General features: G+C 38.7%; 2 protein-coding genes across 2 annotated transcripts in view; both read left to right on the forward strand.

Moving 5' to 3' along the window:
- Positions 1 to 732: 732 nt before the first annotated feature.
- On the forward strand, positions 733 to 3,684 carry LOC144633426 (retinoschisin-like). Its single transcript, XM_078492305.1, has 4 exons — positions 733 to 795; positions 1,804 to 2,144; positions 2,821 to 2,968; positions 3,303 to 3,684. Exons 2-3 carry the CDS (start codon positions 1,824 to 1,826, stop codon positions 2,962 to 2,964), a joined length of 465 nt encoding a protein of 154 aa, XP_078348431.1. The 5' UTR covers positions 733 to 795; positions 1,804 to 1,823; the 3' UTR covers positions 2,965 to 2,968; positions 3,303 to 3,684.
- Positions 3,685 to 4,323: 639 nt separating this feature from the next.
- Positions 4,324 to 19,257, forward strand: part of LOC144647265 (sushi, von Willebrand factor type A, EGF and pentraxin domain-containing protein 1-like) — a 35,848-nt gene continuing 20,914 nt past the window's right edge. Inside the window, exons 1-16 of the mRNA XM_078507046.1 lie at positions 4,324 to 5,459; positions 6,840 to 7,022; positions 7,118 to 7,288; positions 9,105 to 9,276; positions 9,414 to 9,583; positions 10,028 to 10,213; positions 10,337 to 10,504; positions 10,908 to 11,075; positions 12,933 to 13,082; positions 13,169 to 13,342; positions 15,533 to 15,717; positions 15,807 to 15,945; positions 16,155 to 16,322; positions 16,616 to 16,786; positions 18,043 to 18,210; positions 18,752 to 19,035. Coding sequence (XP_078363172.1) covers positions 5,402 to 5,459; positions 6,840 to 7,022; positions 7,118 to 7,288; positions 9,105 to 9,276; positions 9,414 to 9,583; positions 10,028 to 10,213; positions 10,337 to 10,504; positions 10,908 to 11,075; positions 12,933 to 13,082; positions 13,169 to 13,342; positions 15,533 to 15,717; positions 15,807 to 15,945; positions 16,155 to 16,322; positions 16,616 to 16,786; positions 18,043 to 18,210; positions 18,752 to 19,035 — 2,715 coding nt within the window. The 5' untranslated portion in view covers positions 4,324 to 5,401. The remainder of the gene's footprint in view (positions 5,460 to 6,839; positions 7,023 to 7,117; positions 7,289 to 9,104; positions 9,277 to 9,413; positions 9,584 to 10,027; positions 10,214 to 10,336; positions 10,505 to 10,907; positions 11,076 to 12,932; positions 13,083 to 13,168; positions 13,343 to 15,532; positions 15,718 to 15,806; positions 15,946 to 16,154; positions 16,323 to 16,615; positions 16,787 to 18,042; positions 18,211 to 18,751; positions 19,036 to 19,257) is intronic.

Below are 19,257 nucleotides of genomic sequence, written 5' to 3' on the forward strand. Positions count from 1 at the left end.
TTCTCGGCCCAGCCCGAAAATGGTTACCGCAATTTCTGATAAGCTAAGGTGTTAACGTTGTTTATAAAGTTAAGCATCACGTTCGTTACTGTTTTCTAGGCTTTTACCCCGCCAAAGCTGTGATCGGGTTTTTCAGGATTTTGGAATCTCTATTTCTTAGAGCATTTTGGTTGAGTTTACCCTTTTCGATTACTTTTACTGTGGTTTTAGAAACGCGTGCTTTGCCACCGTTGTTCCTTTTGTTCTATGTCTTACTTCCGAAATACCTTTATCACCTTACCACAGCTCTGGTGTGTACGTGAATGCGTAGGTATTTAATCGCTAGTTTTCGCTAGATCAGTGGAGTTGTGACAGAGTTGTGAGCCGGCAACGGCTAGGCGCAGAACTCTAAGAAACAAGATGCAGTGCTGAAGACTGAAGTTACGTCCTTGTCGTCCACATTCCCCCTGATTGTGAAGACTACAAATCTGTCTGGTAACACTCTGAAATGTTCGAAAATGTGGTTTCTGAATCTTAGAGATTAGATTACTTTCTTTAATACCTATAGTTTATTTAAATTTCCATTTGCTGTTGTTTAACAGTTACGCACCTTTATTCGCACGCGTTTTGTGTTTAGGCCTTCGAGCGTGGTGTCAGTACTTGTGCACAAACAACTTAAACAAACACAGCAGAGTTAAGAATCCGAACTGGGAATATGGCTTTCTATTTGGCTTTTGTTAGTAAGGAACCCTTGCATTCGGAGTTTATGGATCGCAAAATTGCCCAAGCATTCGGAACGCTGAAGTTCGCAACGAGGTTCAAACGTATTGCTTAACGCGATAAAACGCGATAAATTATTATACCTTCCATAAATCATATACTCTCAATTCGATTTTCATTTTTTCACTTTTTAGTCTGTCTCCAAATCTGGTTACTTATCAGGCTTGCAGTGTTTTTGCCAGCCTGTTAAAATACATGCATGGGTTGAGAGATGTGGTATGAGAATAGTGAATTACACAAGAGCACAATATCATGGTAGTAACTAACCCCGGTAACTGCTTGAACCCAGAGCCCAGTGTACAAAACATTAGGCCACCCTCGCCTCCCTGTTTTGCATTCAGAATTGGTTGAAATTTTTTACGCACTTTGCAGCAAACTGCATGAAAATACTCTAGTGAATATTCACACTGACAGCTCACCATTGAATTATGTATTTTTTTCTTTTTTTTTTTTTGGTGGCAAGGTGATATTTTTCATAACGGACACCCCATCTCATATTCGACTACCTCCATTTCCAGTTCAACTATATCCGTATTGTTGGACGCGAGAGACTTGGACTCCAAACGATTTGGAGAACATTGGCTGCGTTTGAACATTGGCTTGCTTTGAATTTACGCATAAACTACAAATGCGTTCAAGCTACTAAATCAGAGTAAAGATTTACGCGAACAATTTTCCGTTGACTGATTTTACGAAGTTTAGATGCCTCCCAAATAAATAGGAATTCGCTGTTTTCACCGTTCCCATAATACATCTTGTTTACCCCCCAACAATTTTTGCATAAGCATTGTTTTCAATTTCTCTTGGGATTTACAATGACGCACAATCGTCCCAAGAGAAATTGAAAACAATGCTTATGCAAACATTTTTGGGGGTAAACAAGGTGTATTATGGGATCGTGAAAAAAGCGAATACCATAAAGACAAAATGCAATTATTATAACACTACAACAAACGACAGAAAATTTCCCCAAAATGCATCTATTTAAAGGGAGGGCGCTGACTCTTACCTTTTGAATTCCTTAACTTGTTATATTTCTTTCAGCTTGTGGACTTCCCCTTGGTATGGAAGATAAACGAATCGAGGACAAGCAAATCTCCGACCCACAATCAACAATTCAAGATTTATTGAGCAAGATTATGACAACAATTCAAGTTTCCTCAACAAGCTGGGCACGACTTAACGGGCCATACGGCTGGTGTGCGAACAGGTTTTTTCTCTTTTCTACCACCTTTATTCAAGTTGATTTTCACAAAACAACGCGGATAACGGCGATAGAAACACAGGGAAGTGAAGACTACAAATCGTGGGTGACTAGTTACTCTTTGAAATACAAGCAATCAGGTAACAAGTTTGTTTGGTACAAAGAGGGTCACGGTCAAAAGGTATGGGTGTTCATTACACTTTTACCGTTTATCGTTATTGGTTAATTGTCGGGTTTTCAACTATCTGTTACATTTAATATTACAAGCTGCAAAATTAACGAGTGGTCCCCTGAATATGGATAGCCTCGTCATACAGTTGTACTTCAATCTTGTGTGGGCACAAAGTACAAAACAGTGAGGCAATCCACATATAACGTTAGCCATGTTAAGGAAGCGGGCATATGACTTAGTCCTTGACTAATTAGTCATGTTTGAATTAGTCTGCTAATCTGAACATATTCTCTGGGAGTATTATACAGCAGCAATTAGTACGCAAACGGCGATGAAAACGCATGACGTTCAAAACCGGTCACGATCACAAATCGTTCCCTCTATGTAAAACTGAAGCCAAATGTATGGTCGTAAACTACTTATGAAAATCAAATTCACTTGCACTTGCGTGTTCTTTCCTTGCGTGGACGGAAATACTTTATAGATTTCTAAGAAAATCTACCTTCGGTTTATTTCCTCCCTAAAAGTAATTTGTAAAAGCAAAAACAAGGAAAAAAACAACAGAAAACTGGATTCAGGTTACACTTATGTCGTTCAACACTGTTCAATACTCGCAATTTACTTATATCTTTCTAATGATGTCTGCCTGACTTTTTACATTATTCGTTATTTCCATTTCTTTCAGATTTTTCAAGGCAACAATGATGCGAATGGAATTGTAAGGCAAAATTTACAAAAGCCGATAAACTCACGTGCGCTGCGAGTTGTGCCATCAGGGTACATTGTTTGGCCTTGTTTAAGAATGGAGCTGTATGGTTGTGAAGTTTGATAAGGTTAGGTTATTGGCAAATTACATCAACAACTTCGTTATCATTCGTCATTGTAGTCATCGTCATCACCATCATCATCATCATTATCAACATCAGCGTTATCATATTTACGTCATAGAGTTGCAGTCAATTATCTATAATAATTATTGCTTTCCCATGTATAATTTATTGCACTCTTAACAAGAAAAACTCCACACCTGGCCTGCAGAACAGGAAGAAGTTTAACACCTAAAGACATTCTTTTTGTTTTTCCTTTAGTCAGAGTCCTCTGCCCTTTTTCACGACTTTCAGCTTCTTAAGCAGTGTCTAAAACTACATTTTCTACATTCCTGTGTAGGAATCAAGAAAAAGCCAAAAGTTACAGAAATGGAGGCATCCACCTTACGGTGGACTATCGGTTTAACTCAGTCCAAACAACATGTTGCAACAAGGGTCCTTATATCGGTTTTTATTATTAATAACAAAAATTAATAAGAAAAAAATAAAATTTAGGTTCACACTATTCCACAAAAGCAATCTTTTAATCGGGATACTGAGTACAGAGTAGAAAAAACATAGCGCGAATGAGTATTTTAGCAGTCTGCTCACATACATACAGCGGAGAATATGAGTTTCGTTGTAGCTGACTGTTCAGGGCTACACAATTAGGTGCAACGATCATTTTTATTCAACTAGATTGTGATTTGCTGATAACAATAAAAGCAAGAAACAAGAATGTTCTAGTGTTTTATTAATTCACCGTTGACTCTCCTCTACCCTTAAACCACCCCACTACTCAATTGCAACTAAACCCCCTATAATTGAGACTTTATGGGACCACAGAAAGTGTATGTATTAAGAAGAGGATCATTAAAAGAAAATGTATGGGACGATCTAAACCAATGTCTGTAATAACTAGGTCTCCGTAAAGCTGAAATCCCTTGCATATGAGCCAAAACTATTAGTTTGGAAGGAAACTGTTACGCTGCGTTTGCGGGCAAGTTTAGCAATAAGCTTTTTTTTAAAAAAAACTGTCAGTGAATAGAGGTAAACAGCTGATGTTTCAGGTGTTATTTCCTATTCACCCTTTGCTCTTATGAACGGCTTTAGCTTAAAACGCATTCTCGTCCCCAGAGCCGCTTGTCCCTCTTATCCGGCAAAGCCTGGAGCACTAGGAACAAGTGGCTCTGCGGACACATGATTTGATTGGCTAGATTTCCAACAAAGGAAATTCAAATCAAGCCAATCAAATCAACCCGTTTGAAAGCCCCTTTGTTGTAGGGGAATTTAAAACGATTGAACTAATTAGCTAGATTTAAACTATCCAATCAAATCTTGTGTCCCCAGAACCACTGGTTCCTCTTGCCCCTGGCTGTGCCAGCTAAGAGAGACAAGCGACTCTGGGACGACAATGCTAAAACGTAAACGGTTAACATACCTTTATCAAGTCATAGCGAATGCCGGATTGGCTAAGCTAGTCGATTGTACAAAACTTCAGTTATAGATTGTGCCTCAAAGGTGGCAAAAGTTATTTTATGAGAAGACTGGCCGAGTTACTATCTAGGAGAGCAGTTTCCTAATTGTGAGAATATGTTTTTCTAGTTGGTTATGTTACGACAAAGTACGATTTTTCACTCCCTTAAAATTTAGCAATCAACCGGGAATGAACCCAAGTTAGTGTTTCTCTTCGTTTTCATTTGTTTTTCTAAAGTCCTGCAATACCTTCTAGTTTCGTCGCCAATGAGCTGTTTGCTACATGACAGTGAAGGTAATTTAAATACTTTGCGAATGACAGTCTACGTTAACCGGATAGCATCGGGGAAACACAAATTGAATGTTTAATATTGTAAGTAATGTTGGCTCCAGAGGCAAGGTCAAGAATATGGAACAACGGAGCAAATATTTAACCTTATACAATATTTAACGCCAGCAGTTACGTTATGCGTGTCACGCGCAACGTGGCTGCTGCGCTCGCTTACAGAAACTGTAAAGACAGTATGGTAATATGTCCTGGTTGTCAATGTTTACAATGTATTCCATGTATGCCCCTGAGATTGGAATCATGTAAAAATTTTGTTATTAATTTTATTATAACAGGTGTTGACACGCCATCGCGCTTTGGAGTCTTCCGTTTAGTAAAGTTACTGTTTACTGTGTACAATCAACGCTATAGTATGCAATGCCTCTTAGTTCATTAGCATCTGAGGAAGTTCTAAAACCCAAAACAGCTCTAGCTGTTATTTGGCAAGTGTTCAAGACACGAACGCCTGGCCCTTTGACATTATTAAGTAAACAGATGGCTACCCTGCGTTATGTGGTGAATATTTTAAAAGATATCAGTAACACACACACGTTTCTGCGTTTACTCTCCTCAAATCAAACCAAATATTTGGACTTATGAATAGTGCCAACTTCGTGCAAACCAAAACGTTCGTTGGGTTAATCTTCCGCATCAAAATGGGGAAGGCCGTTTGGACTTTTTACTTCTGGATAAATTGCATGATCGTTGGATATGGTAAGTAGCAACTTTTACTCAGAATAGCGTTAATAGTAAGTTGTAGCCTAAAGGATGGGACTTTTTATCAGGTTTTAGTAGCAAATATTTTGGGAGTAACATTACAGTAAAGTCAATGCGAATCACTTCAAGCTTAAGCTGTGAGATGAATAACAGAATTGATAAGCGAAGCAGGATGTCTTGTAACCTTTGGCGTTTTGTCATGTCGCCAGGAAGTTTAGAGGGATTATTTATTTTGTATTCACATCATTACGTTTTTAAAAGATCTTAAAACAGAAACCAAGAAAGTGGGACAAACTCGACAAATGACTTGTTCAGTATGTCAAGACAGTAGATAAAATACAAGAACAACTGAGACATATTCAAATCATCACATATTATTGTACCATAGATTAACAGTTTACAAATATTGATATATATGTTGTAACAGATATCATGATATACCTAGCGTAAACAGTTTTGGGTCAAGGTCTAAAAACAACGTGTTATTGTCTACTTGAAAGATCGATATGAATATAATAAACAAAATTCGTAAAAGTTAAGTCGGTAACGTACAAGTCTTAAAGATTAATTCTCCGACTCTGGTTTATCATATTTTACAGACATTCGACTGTATTTTGTGATAGCAGAGTACTAAATGCATCTGTTATTTATTTTCGGATAAAAATGTTTGTCGTGTTCAATTTTTTACCTTACAATCCAATATCGTAAGCGGCAGGACTTCTATAAGTGACACTGAGTACCTTCCTCAAACGACTGCTAGTCCTACACAAATAGCGCGAAATAAAGTAGTTATGCCACATAAGAGAGAAACTAACTCCCGAGTTAGGATTTCGAGTTGGATTTTCGAGTTAGGATTTTTTGGGGGAAGCAAAACCCATAACAACTATTGAAAGCTAACCGTAAACAGGCTAACCGAAGTGCATAGTAGGCTAACGGAAGTGAATAGTAGGCCAACCGCGGTGTATAGTAGGCTAACTGGAGTGCATAGTAGGCTAAACTGAGTGTATAGTACGGTAAGTGGCGGAAATCTTGAAGTTTTGCTTGTTTTTGTGATTTCGTTTCATTCTGACTCGGAAATCCTTACTCGAAAATCTAACTCGAAAATCCAACTCGAAATCCAAACTCCAAAATCGAACTCGAAAATCCAACTCGAAATCCTAACTCGAAATCCAACTCAAAATCCTAACTCGGTAAATAGGCAACCTCGCCACATAATGGTTAAAGAAATTACCATTACGCATTTCAATACAAACCAATAGCACATAAGATACCGTTCGTTTCTGTACCTCTTACTCTCTGCTATTAAAACTCGTTTTCCGTCGTGAAGAAATTGGTCACAAACACATCGCCTAATATAGCTGTGATCTTCTTTTAAAGGTTCCACATGTGATCCACCTACCCCTCCCTATGGTTCAACCATTATTTATCCGTCAAATCAAGGAAAGCACGCAAGTGGCAGTGTGGTTCTGTTTGGTTGTAAACAAGGTTTTTATCTTGTTGGAAAACCCATAATAAGATGCACAGGAAATACTTGGACACAAAGCCAGTTCAGTTGTGTAGGTATGATCAGTTTCAGTATTCTTCTTTATTCGATGCAGGGTGATCTCTATGGAATCCCTTCATCTCTTATTATGATTACGTTTCATTCTTTTCAGGGTTTTGTCCAGACCAACGTCATATTCCGAATGGCCAAGTTGTTCCTGCAAGTCCTAACGTCGGCCAGGCTGCCGTGGAATTTCGCTGCAATATATATTTTCGTCTAATCGGTTCACCGAGGCTGGAATGCATTAATGGACGATGGAATGGAATGGTGCCATTTTGTGAAAGTAAGTAGGTAGAGCATCTACCTAGAGCATCTATCGGAAACATAACAGTTTTAAACCTTAGTTTCAAATAAGACGAAGTAAGACCATTGACTAGCTATTTTTACAACGCGATGTTCTTAGCCTCTGTACTGTCTTGGTTACAGAATCTCAGACATTCGTTCACATGCATACTGAGTGACTCACGCCAAGTGCACGCAGGCTTGATTAATATGTCTAGTTAGGCAAACGAGTATAGAGAAGCATAAGCGCGACGCGTGAGTATGGCGGCGGTACGAATGTCGTTCAATTCTCAAGCATTTTGACTCGCAGCTCACGCGTGTGATACATTAGCTATGGATGAATCCATTTCGCTTTGTTCCGAAACGTCATTGTGCTCGCTTAAAGAGGGCAAATACCGGTTTTTTGCCAGAAAAATAAAACGAACCACTTGAGCAAGCCTACACAATCCCGATGGTCTTCGTCTATATTTCAATTTACATAAAACTGCATTTTAAAAGCATTTTTATGCCGATAACTAACGGAATGCATTGTTCTGTTGGTTCAAAATGTTTTACTGACCAAATGATAGTGGGTAGTTTCCTTAATGTACTTAAATTGAAGGACTATTAAACGACAATGTGCGACAATGTACTGGACTGTGTATTTAGTCTGTTCATTTAGATTTAGTACACTTTTAAAAGTAAACCAAATATATTTTTTTATTATTATTATTTTTGTTTCTCGCATACTACTAACAATAATAAAATATCATTTTTGGGCTTCGATCTACCATTGCTTTTTGGTTGTTTGTTTGATTGTGTGTTACTTTACGTTCTTTACGCTGCTCCCCAAATAGCCGAATCTCTGAAACAGGCTCATACTTATTAAGTAACAAGCCTAAAATAGATATTAAAAATTAAAGGCTATTTGATCTAAGCCGAATTATGTCTAAGGGCCTGTTTACATGGAGGGAGGGTGCCCCGGCTAACCGAGTTACCCGGCTAGAAGGGATAAAACCTAGCCCGCCTTTACATGCAGAATTCACAGCCCTTCTACCCGAGATGAGACAGCGTCATTGAAGCATGTCACGGCGTGGGAAAACAATGTAGCTCCAAATGATTGAAAACAAATATGACTTTTTACTGAATAATCAAGGCTTTTCGTCTTCAAACCTATTTTATTTTCATGTGCAAGTTCTCAGAAATTTATTGCGTTCATTTTTGGCGAAATTCAATCGAAATTCAACAGTATTTGGCCGCCAAATTGAAATTAAATTTGTTGTGTCGTGAATTAGGATAATCATTCCCACGAAAATTTCGAATTTGCTCAAAGAAATGTTTCCAGCCGACCGATAAAACTAATTTTGATCAAATAGCACTGTTTGGGTCCAGAATTTATACATTTTATGCCATTAACTTCAAATTTAGTTTAAAGCACGCGCGAAAACTTATCCCGGCAAGCCGGGATAGCTCGGCCATAACCGTTTACATGGCAAAAAGCTATCCCGCCTAGAAGGGTGCCCCGGGCAAGTAGACCGAGTGCCCCGGCAAGGCGGGTTACCCTTCTAGCATGTAAAGGCTTCAATACGTTTTCTTAAGAAACGTATGAAAAGTTGGCTCGCCCAGGGTAGCTCGGTTAGCCGGGTAACTCGGTTAGCCGAGGCACCCGCCTTCGTGTAAACAGGCCCTAATACATATATAGTATGCATAAAGAGCCACATTTTATTAAGTATTTTTGTTTGTTTTTCTGGCCTAGTTTTCCAACTATTCATTTCCAATAATCCATTTATTTCCAATTATTCATTTATTTTATTTTATTTTATTTGTTGTTTCTATAGAGTTACGGTCATGTGTACCACTGAGAGCTCCTGCTAACGGTACTTTACATGGAACTGACACTACCCATGGTGCCAAGGCAAGCTTCTCCTGTTTAACAGGTTTTGATTTATTCGGTTCGTCAACTTCAACATGCAACAATGGGGCCTGGAGTACCAGGGTTCCATCTTGTAAAGATAAATTGTTTGTTTTTCCCTTTCTGTATGCTTTTATTAAACCAAAACAATTGACAGTTTTACAAGTTCCCAAATTCTGTGAAGCGGACACTCTTTTACACTCTCGCCCTTATATTCCCTTCTTTTTTTTCTCCTAGCCTATTGCCTGAAGATCAGGGATCCGCCAAATGGTCGGAAGTTTGGTACACGCTTTTCACATGGCCGAGTGGTTTCCTTTGAGTGCAAGACTGGATACCAGTTGATTGGAGATCGTGCAGTGCGCTGTATTCATGGCAGATGGAATTCTACTATTCCAGTATGCAAAGGTCAGCTAATTTACAAAATGTCGCTAATTACGATCCACGGTAGTTTATTCGCATTTTATCTCATATTTTGTATTCGTTACTGGCTGTCAACTTTTTTTCTTACGTTTTTTGTATGATTTTAATTGTTTCAAATGTGTATAATTGTGAACTAAAGACAGCACAGAATGTTTCAATACAGCAACAATGACGCAGTCGCGTTATTAAAAGAAAGCAAAGACTGAAAAAATATAGTACCGCAGAAGCTATCTAACCTCTCTCTTCAAATCTCGCGTCCGCCATTAACCTCTCTTGAAGTTCATATTTTTAATAAGTCCCCCTCTGTACTAGCTTCTTTCCCATTCAATACTGGTGAGGCAAGAATTTTTTTCTCAAGTGGAAAACAATCACTTATACAGCTAATATGAATAGTGATACATTTTTTTCTGTGTACACCTTCATATCTAGCAATGTTGTGTTCAAAGCCCGCCATTCCAAGTAACTCTTACATTATTCATCCTCAATCAAATAAAGTCAACTTCACTCATGGCACCCACGTTTTTCTGGCCTGTCGTGATGGATATTATCTTAAAGGAACACCAATCATGGTTTGCAACCAGACTGTATGGGTCAAGAAGGAATTCAGCTGCATTGGTACGTTTATGCACAGTTTAATGCAATTTGTTTCTCATTTACACCAGATAGTATCACCAGCAATTGACCTGACTTACAACGGAATTCATGAAAATATTAAATCACTTTCCTTCGATATTATAGCTTCCTGCCCTGCTGTTCTTTCAATTAAAAATGGAATCATTACACATGTTACTTTGAAGGAAGGTGGTGAAATTGGCATAAAGTGTCGCACTAACTACACGTTAGTCGGATCACCAAAACTTAGATGTATAAATGGAGGATGGAATGACAGCCTACCATCGTGTAAAGGTTTGCGAGACATTTTTTTTTTTTATAAAAAAATTTTCGATTACAAAATTGCGTTCACTTCATTTAGCTAAAAACAACTGTTTCCTTATTTATGGGTTGATTTAGTAGGGAACGTATTCAAAACTGTCTTTTCGCTTTATTCGTTCGCTATCTTGTTTGTTTGTTCGCTTACTTGTTTGTTCGTTCGTTTGCTTGTTTGTTTTGTTTGTTTGTTTTTTTTTTGTTTAAAAAACTTTAATTTAGGGTGTTGAAATGTAAAATGTTTGTTTGAGATATTCAAATTCATGCTGGCCAGAAATGGTATCCGGAATCTAAACCATCTTGGAACCTATAAAGAGGATCATAACGGTTCTTTTTAACATTGACAGCCATTACCTTGGTTTTCGACTTTTCTTTTTAACAGCACCTTGCCCTGACCCTGGCCATTCTTACCAAGGAAACAGGATTGGTGATGACTTCCGTCATGGAAAAACAGTTACATTCACGTGCCCTAGAAATTACATCATGACGGGTGCGCGAACGATAAAGTGTTCAAACGGCCGGTGGAGCAATGCGAAACCAATTTGCAAGGGTAAGTTTTATTTTCTGTTCGAAGCGAGTGGTTTTCTAATGACATTCATTAAACCAAAACCAAGGTACAAGTATCCACATGTGACTGATGACAATTATGTAAACAGTGCAGTGGTTTTTCCCTGATCTCAAAGCCAAACATGCAATGGTGTTTAGTTCAGCGTAGAATATGCGCTGCGAAGGGCTTCTAGCCAATGTAAATAAACTTTGCTTTGCCTTAATAGAATGTAAACCACAGGGGGTCTAACCAACCCTTCACCCTTGTCTGTACCACGGCTGGGTATGAATTTGCTTGTTCAATTGCAGAAGAATCATGTGTATCTCTGTACCATTGTCACCAGGGCGTTATTTTTTTAACTAGATTTACGGAATCCAGTGAACATTAAGGATTTTAAATACTATTGCCCACTTTCCTATATAACCAGATACATTTAATGAGAGCTTCCAGAACCAGTTGACAGTCACTACCATCAACATTTTCAATATTAACAGAAACACATAAGGGTTGAAACGTGTAATGCGCGCGCACAGCCTTTGAATATTCATTTTGCTAAGTACTTCAGTGGAACCTCGATTTAACGAACCTCTATATAACGAAGTCCTCGGTTTAACGAACGATATTCTTCAGCCCGGCCAAAATTACAGTAATATGTATGGAACAGGACCTCGATATAACGAACCTCGATATAACGAAATCCTCGTTATAACGAACAAAATCCAGATACCCAAACGTAAAATATACCTCGATTTAACGAAAAAATGTCAACACGTGACAAAAAATGAATGCGGAACAGAACAACAAGGATGAAAATTTTTTAATCCTGTAACAAGAGAACTAGTACAAATACATATGTCAATATCTATGTGCATATAATAATTATTATACATTATAAATGTTATTTTCAGAAATCGTTAATATCCGGAAATGCTGGGTGCGTAGTGCAACGTAACATCGTTGAAAACTAGATTAATTATACCTCAATATAACGAACATTTTCGTTGTTCTTCTGCGAATTCGTTATATCGAGGTTTTCGATATAACGAACCCTCGATATAACGAACAAATTTCCCCAGTCCCTTGGCACTTCGTTAAATCGAGGTTCCACTGTATATCTGGAAACACGAAGAATTTGTACGCGAATGCTTTATACACGTAATGACTCTCGCAACATAATTTTTGGTTAATTTTGCGGTAAGTTGCTTGAATTTCGACCTAAACGCCGTAAATTTCTTACAAAAATTAAAGAAATTCATTAAGTGTATCGAAGCGAAGTTCTCCAGACTAGTTCATGAAGATGAAACATGAGAATTTAACCAAATTTAACTTTATTCAACCAAGCTTGTTCAAAAACAAGATTACACCATCGAGCGCGAGCTAGCGCGCGCTGTGAATTTAATCCAAATAGAGTAATTTTGATTGGTTAAACGTTTCTCCTGATTTTCCAAATATCGTACTAAGTGTAAACGAATGTGCAAACGCTTTGTACAATGCAAATCATAAGGAGTTACACGTTCCAACCCTTATGGGTTTCTGATATTAATTACTTGTATTAACGTTTTCTAACGACAACGACGAAGAAGACGGCGATAAGGATGATAATGATCGTTACGAGGGCGATGACTAGGGCGACGACGACGATGATGATGATGATGATGATGATGATGAACAAATTAAGAAAAGTTAAAGACTTTGAGACCTGTATGTTAGCATATTTTAGAGTGAAAACCCACTGAAATCGGGGTTTTCAGTTTCACTCCGCGTTTTAAGAATAAAACTCCTAATGTGATATGTTATGCCAAAACAAAGAAAAATATTTTCATCAGTGGCTGATTGAATTGATTGTGTTGGACTACGTAGCACCATGTGACAAACTCGTCGCTCCAGCTCATGGCAGAAGACATGGACGCTCTATGAGGTTTTACTGTTCTTATGGCTATGCAAGTGTTGGCGCCTCTTCTGTCACGTGCAACGATGGTAACTGGGACAATCCGGCTCCAGTCTGCAAAGGTTAGTTTAAGTTTCTCACATTGTCAAATTTTGGGATGCTTAGCACCAATGAAACCAACAAAAACACTTCACTGATATTTCGACAGGTGTTTGCTCACGACCGAGAACTCCATCCAGTGGAAGACTGCATGGTAATAAAGCCCGATTTATTGAAGGAGATGAAGTTAGGTTTTCTTGCGACAGCAACTATGACCTGTTTGGAAATGCCAAACTGCGCTGTGTTGGCAGAAATTGGGACTCCAGAGAACCAGTTTGTAAAGGTGAGTTGTATTTCTTCTCAAGGGTTGACAGCTGCCAAACGCAAACGTATTTACAATCGTCTATTGTTGATGTTCATGACCTTTCTGCATGACAATAAGTTGCTGACATTAATGAGACATTACTTTACTTGTTAAAGTCCCCTTAATTCTGAAATTAAAATTTGAGATTTATTTTCGTACAGAACATGGAACCAGTTTCTATTTGGTTAACACTGAAACATAACAAATGTTCGTCCAAAAGCAAAAAACCTACGACAAGACTCGCCGTTACGAATGTGCGCAGTATCGTTAAGGTGATGGTTCAGTTTCCTTTGTGACCTCTTCATAAATGAAAGAAGGCACCATTTTATACATATTTCCAATTAACAGTCCTTCCTCTGACTGTTAAGAGACTATGAAAGGTCGACAGGAGACAAACTCAGTTAAAATATTTACGCATTCAAGTTTGGTCAGCCGATTTCATCTTCATTTTAAATAAAGTTTTAGACTTACTTTTCGCAGTAATTTTTTTTTGTAATTCTCCGCTACTTTCGATTTCAAACGAAAAAACGTGAAGTGTTCTTTCGACAATTTGTGGCTAAGAAATATTCTTATACTTCTATAATTCACATCCTGGGTACCGGGCCTCTGTAATTATCAGTGGCCAATACCTGCTCACATTCTATCGCGCGTAAACGGCGGCTATGTTCTAATTAACAATTAGACTACGAGCCCAAGTTTTCTATGAGCAAATAGTCAACAAGGCGCAGCCGAGTTGACTATCGCTCATAGAAAACGAGGGCGAGTAGTCTAATTGTTTTAGTAGAAACTCTAAAGGATTGCAGTCCAAAACCTACAATATTGTGCACTTTGAAGACAAAAATTAAGAAAATTTACCGCTTAAAGAGCTACGCGAGCGCGCGACTGTTTTCTATCGGCGAATAGAAATCAGTGGGAGAACCAATCAGATTCGCGGATTTCTATTAGAACACAGCTGAGTTTTACTAATGTAAGTTATTTGTATTATATATCAGACTGATAACACCCTTTTCGTCGCTTTGGGCGAATTTTATTTTAGCTTTCCTTCGTAACGCAACATCATGCCAACATGGCGGCTCTAATCCTTTTTTCCTTTTTTCCACGTGTTCTCGGGAATCCCTAGTGACGTAATACACGCGGGACTGTACAAGTGTTGCTTTTCGTGAAGTGATTTCTACATGACACTTTCTGTCAAATCTTATAAAACAAATACCATTCGAAAATGACACCCGAACTGGAGCTTTTTCGTAATTTGGAGAACGATGCAGTAAAAAGGTATAATAGAGCAACTGTCGTTGTCAATACTTAACCCTTAATATGCTGAAATTACTCCAAAAACCACGTTTTTTAACCGTTAATCGATTTTCTTGGCTCTACGGTCCTGAATTTCTCGAAACTTTGCTAAAAATGCACTTTCCGACACTGCAGTAAGTTTTTGATGAAATTTCCATGTAAAAATGTACAATATTTTACTTTTTTGCTGAACCGTTCCGATTTTTTTTCCTTGCTCCTTTCCTTTTCGTTTTTCTCTGCTTTCTTATTTTCTCTGTCTTTTACTCTGTGCACCCTTTCTACTGGCCTGAAAAGTTTTGATCTTAAACAATGGAAAACCCTGTAAAGGAGACCATGATCAAGTACGGGTATATTGGCCTGTTTTAGCACCAATTTTAAACCGATTAGCTCTGTCGGAATGCAGTCAATATTCGAGATAGACATTCCTGTGGAAAGTTTTTTCCAAACTCTATAAGTTGTACACCACAAAAATATGAAATTGGTGACCTCATAAGTGGTTGAATGGCCATTCCTCCAAATCCCGGAATAATCCGGACTTAGCATGTTAAGGGTTAATAGACATGTACCATCTTCTTTATCAGAAAGAATTTATGTAACACTGCAGTTTTAAAAAGGGTCGGTCGGAGCTATGGTTCTTGCTCTACTGTTCGCCGTTGCTTGTTGACTTTGGTCGTTCTTGTTTTACATCATTTGTGATCTCCACGTGTGTTAAAAGTCGTGGTACAGTCATTTGCATTTCAGCGCTAGAAAGTAACGCAACATCACAAACTTTTGCGAAGTACTGTCTCCCCTCAACTTTTTGCGCTTTTTCTTTTGGATTTAACTCGGACACTCGTGGAAGTAGGACGTTCTAATAGCGTAATATTTTCCATTGTACAGGTCAATGTACTTTCGATGGTAACCCCGACAATGGATTTACAACAAATGGCGTCTTTTGGAACGGTCAAAGCCTGCCACATGGTACCAATGTAAAGTATGCATGTGATGTGAAGTATACCTTGGTTGGCTCAAACGTCCGGCACTGTGACGATGGTTCATGGAATACGAGCCTTCCTTCTTGCAAGGGTAAGCTCATTTTGGACATGAAAAAGGGTGGTTGGGGCAGGTATACAGCAGTAATACATTCTCTTTATATTCGCTGCTTTTTCGGTTTGCTTCCTGCCGTGATCCTGGGTTGAAAGACAAAGGACGAAAAATGGGAAATGACTTTCCCCATGGACAGATGGTCACCTATGAATGTGTTGCGCAAGGCTACAGTTTAGTTGGCAACCAAGCTTTTATTGAACCGAAAAGTCCTGACTCATGCTTAAATGTATAAATGGGTGTGGTGGACTAGCATCCCATCCAGGGGGAGTAACAATACTCCCAGTTGCTTAATGCTACAGAAACCGGGATAAGCGCCAATAGGCTCGGACACAGACTTTACCTTTTACCCTTTTTATTTCATTTCATTTTATGTTATGTTATTTTATTTCACTTTATTTTATTTTATTTCTTGCAGGCACTTGTAAAAATCCGCGACAGCCCAAGAACGGAAAAATAATCGGAAACGACTTTGGCTATGACTCTTCAATTAACTTTGTATGTAATTCTGGCTATGATTTACGTGGTCCAGCCTCTTTGACTTGCAAGCAAGGAGCATGGAACGGTGGAATGCCGGAATGCAAGAGTGAGTAATCAGCACTGATGCAAATCGAGCTCTGAGTAGTCCAGTTATTTCTAACTCCACCCTCAAAGCAACATATATTAACATTTTCACTACAGAAAGAACGTAAGCGTTACGTCAGAGCCTTATAACGACATACAGGATCCATTCATTTATTCATTCAGGGTGGGTGAGCTCAGCGATCGCGCTCGCAGCGTAAATTGATTGCAAGATATTTCGTCTGATCTTTTCACAAACGCTCCACAGCCACTTTCAGTATTATAAAAAGTCATTTTCTTATTACTCTTTCTTGTTAGAACGCTGCAAGGATCCTGGAGACCCTTTAAATGGTTATCGTTTTGGCGTCAACTATACCCACGGTGGTGCTGTACAATTCAGATGCAAAGACGGCCCTTTTGACCTCGTCGGTGCATCGTGGATAACATGCGATGAGGGTGAGTGGAGTCACCCGATACCCTCCTGTGAAGGTGAGTATGTGAAGGTTAGCTTATAAAAGCTTGCAAAAAAGCTTATCTTATAAAAAATCAATCATTAATGTACTGTTTCTAGTTTGTTAGTGGTTTGACGCTGACTGTTTTTTTATGTTACTTTTAAGACGTTTCGGCTAGTGCTTATGAATTCATCTGTTGAAAATGTGACGCTATAACACGCAATTTAAAAAAGGCAACACGTTAAAAGCGCGCGCTGAAATATAACGTGTAAGTTTCAAAAAGAAGGTGGCGCGAGACTCATGCACACATACCAAGGATTTGTATACCTCTGGGATAGCATTGTTGTCGTTCCCAAAGCTTGGATCCATAATGAACAACCAGGCTTCCAAAAAGAGTCACTTGTTAAAAATGGGCTCATGTCCAACCACATTGACAGCATTAACATCCATGTGACGTGACAGGAAATGTTAGAGTCATGGTCGACCATAGCAACCGCCCTTTTGTGGCTGTAATCCGGGTTTTAATGATCACTCCGTTTGACTTAGACTTGCTACAAGTCACTCGTTTGAGTTTGTAGGAGACCACTAGATACGGAAACGGAGGGTGCGCGCGGGTATGTAAAACAAAATGGCCATTCCTCGACGCACGAACAGGGCACGCACCAACAAATAAACTCAGCTCCGCGCGGTCACTCGCACGCGATTTCAAAGCAAGCTTACTCAAGTAACTCTATCGACACGAAACGAGCGACTTGGAGCAAGTCTACATCCCCTGACCACCATTACACTTTTCAAAATTGTATCTATTGGCGTGCAGATCTAATCTACCTAAACGTTTACTATGCAGGCGTTGGAATGATACTTAGCTTCCTTGGCGAAACTAACAGCTAAAATATATATTTCTTTTTTTCGAACAAAGGCAAACATTTTACGATTTCTCTAATACTCGATTTCTCAAGCCTCTCGATTAATCGAGCCAAATGGTTTTTATTCCAACACTGCGGTTATACCCCCGATTTATGGCGTGAAGTTGCGGGATTTCACTGTTGTAACAATTGACCAGGTCTTTTAAAACTTACATGATTGATATTTTTGTTTCTATCTTTAAGACGATCGTGGCTATATTTGATGAATAACCATTTCATTTCTTGCGAAACGTTTGTCAAAGAAACTTTGTTAACTCAATTAAGTAAGACCCATCGGCCATACAAACGAAAGAAAAGGAATTGTACAACTAGAATAATACTAAGAATCTCCTAAAGTTATAAATATTCTCGTGTTGCTCTTTGACAGCTCGATGCAGTGATCCTGGTTCACCTGTTGATGGTACAAAAGAGGGCAATGACTATCGAAGTAGAGCAAATGTCACCTATAGATGCAATCCTCCATTAGAGCTAATTGGGAGTCGTGTAATTGTCTGCCAGAATGGGAAATGGTCCGATTCGAGGCCCACTTGCTCAAGTAAGTATCAGTGGACCTCGCTACCATTTTCAAATGTACTGTAATAACATAACACATTTAATCTGAAGGAGGCAAAAAGTAGAAAAATTATGTGGTTAAAGACAAGTAATATAAAAAGCAGGCATCTTAAATAAAATCGTAACGAAAAATATAGGTTAGACAAAATTTAGAGGATTGAAAAAAATACAGAATGTAATATCAACTCGTTTTATTTTGATTTGTCACGAGGCGCTTATTCCGGCTTAGGCTACTCGCTTGAAACGGAGATGGTATGACATGGTTTTTCTTCTTAATCGCACAAATTGAAGTCTTGGGAAATTTTCCCATCCTATTTTCGCGAAATTTATAAGGTAATATTTAGGCAACCCGGGCCAGTTTTCATTTGAAAGGTATCATTTTTCAAGGAAAACACAACTTTATGTATCTTGTGCCCCACACTAACTGATCTTTAGAGCGACTGTTGTTAACCCATTTTGTCGAATGGACGACTATGGCAAAAATTGCAGTTTGAACTTGAACTATCAAATGTTGTATATTTTAGGTTGTGCAAGGCCTCTTGGTTTAGAAAACAACAAAAAGCTGGATATCATTATCACATCACCTGCATCTTCTATAAACGCTGCGAGTGCTGCACGTCTAAATGGTCCTTCCGCTTGGTGCCCATCAAGACAAAGTTATTTACAAATTGACCTCGGTAAAAATTACAAGCTCACGGCGATTGCTACACAGGGAGGAACACGTCTTAACAGATGGGTTAAAAAATACAGAATTAGCTTCAAGGCTGGTGCCAAAACGGTAACTTACATCGAGTCTGGATCGACAAAGGTTAGACCTACACGCCAGTTCATGGAATTATAATATAATTCTGCTTTTAAAATCATAATGCTACTATAAAAACTACGTTCAGCACTACTGCTGCTGCTGCTTCTTAAAACGGTGTTACTGTTGCTGTTGTCGTTTGTTGTTTGTCTGCCTGCCTGCCTGCCTGTCGTCCTAGTTGGTTGATTAGTTTGTTGGTTGGTTGTTTGACTGGTTTCGATGTTAGTC

Source organism: Oculina patagonica, chromosome 1 (genome assembly GCF_052425735.1).
Source record: "Oculina patagonica isolate OP01 chromosome 1, crgOcupat, whole genome shotgun sequence".
Lineage (NCBI taxonomy): Eukaryota > Metazoa > Cnidaria > Anthozoa > Scleractinia > Oculinidae > Oculina > Oculina patagonica.

Excerpts from the sequence above, each read along its gene's own strand:
- LOC144633426 (XM_078492305.1), top strand. The coding sequence starts at position 1,824 with ATGGAAGATAAACGAATCGAGGACAAGCAAATCTCCGACCCACAATCA. Across the intron at positions 2,145-2,820 it reads AAGAGGGTCACGGTCAAAAG|ATTTTTCAAGGCAACAATGA; the intron begins GTATGGGTGTTC and ends CATTTCTTTCAG.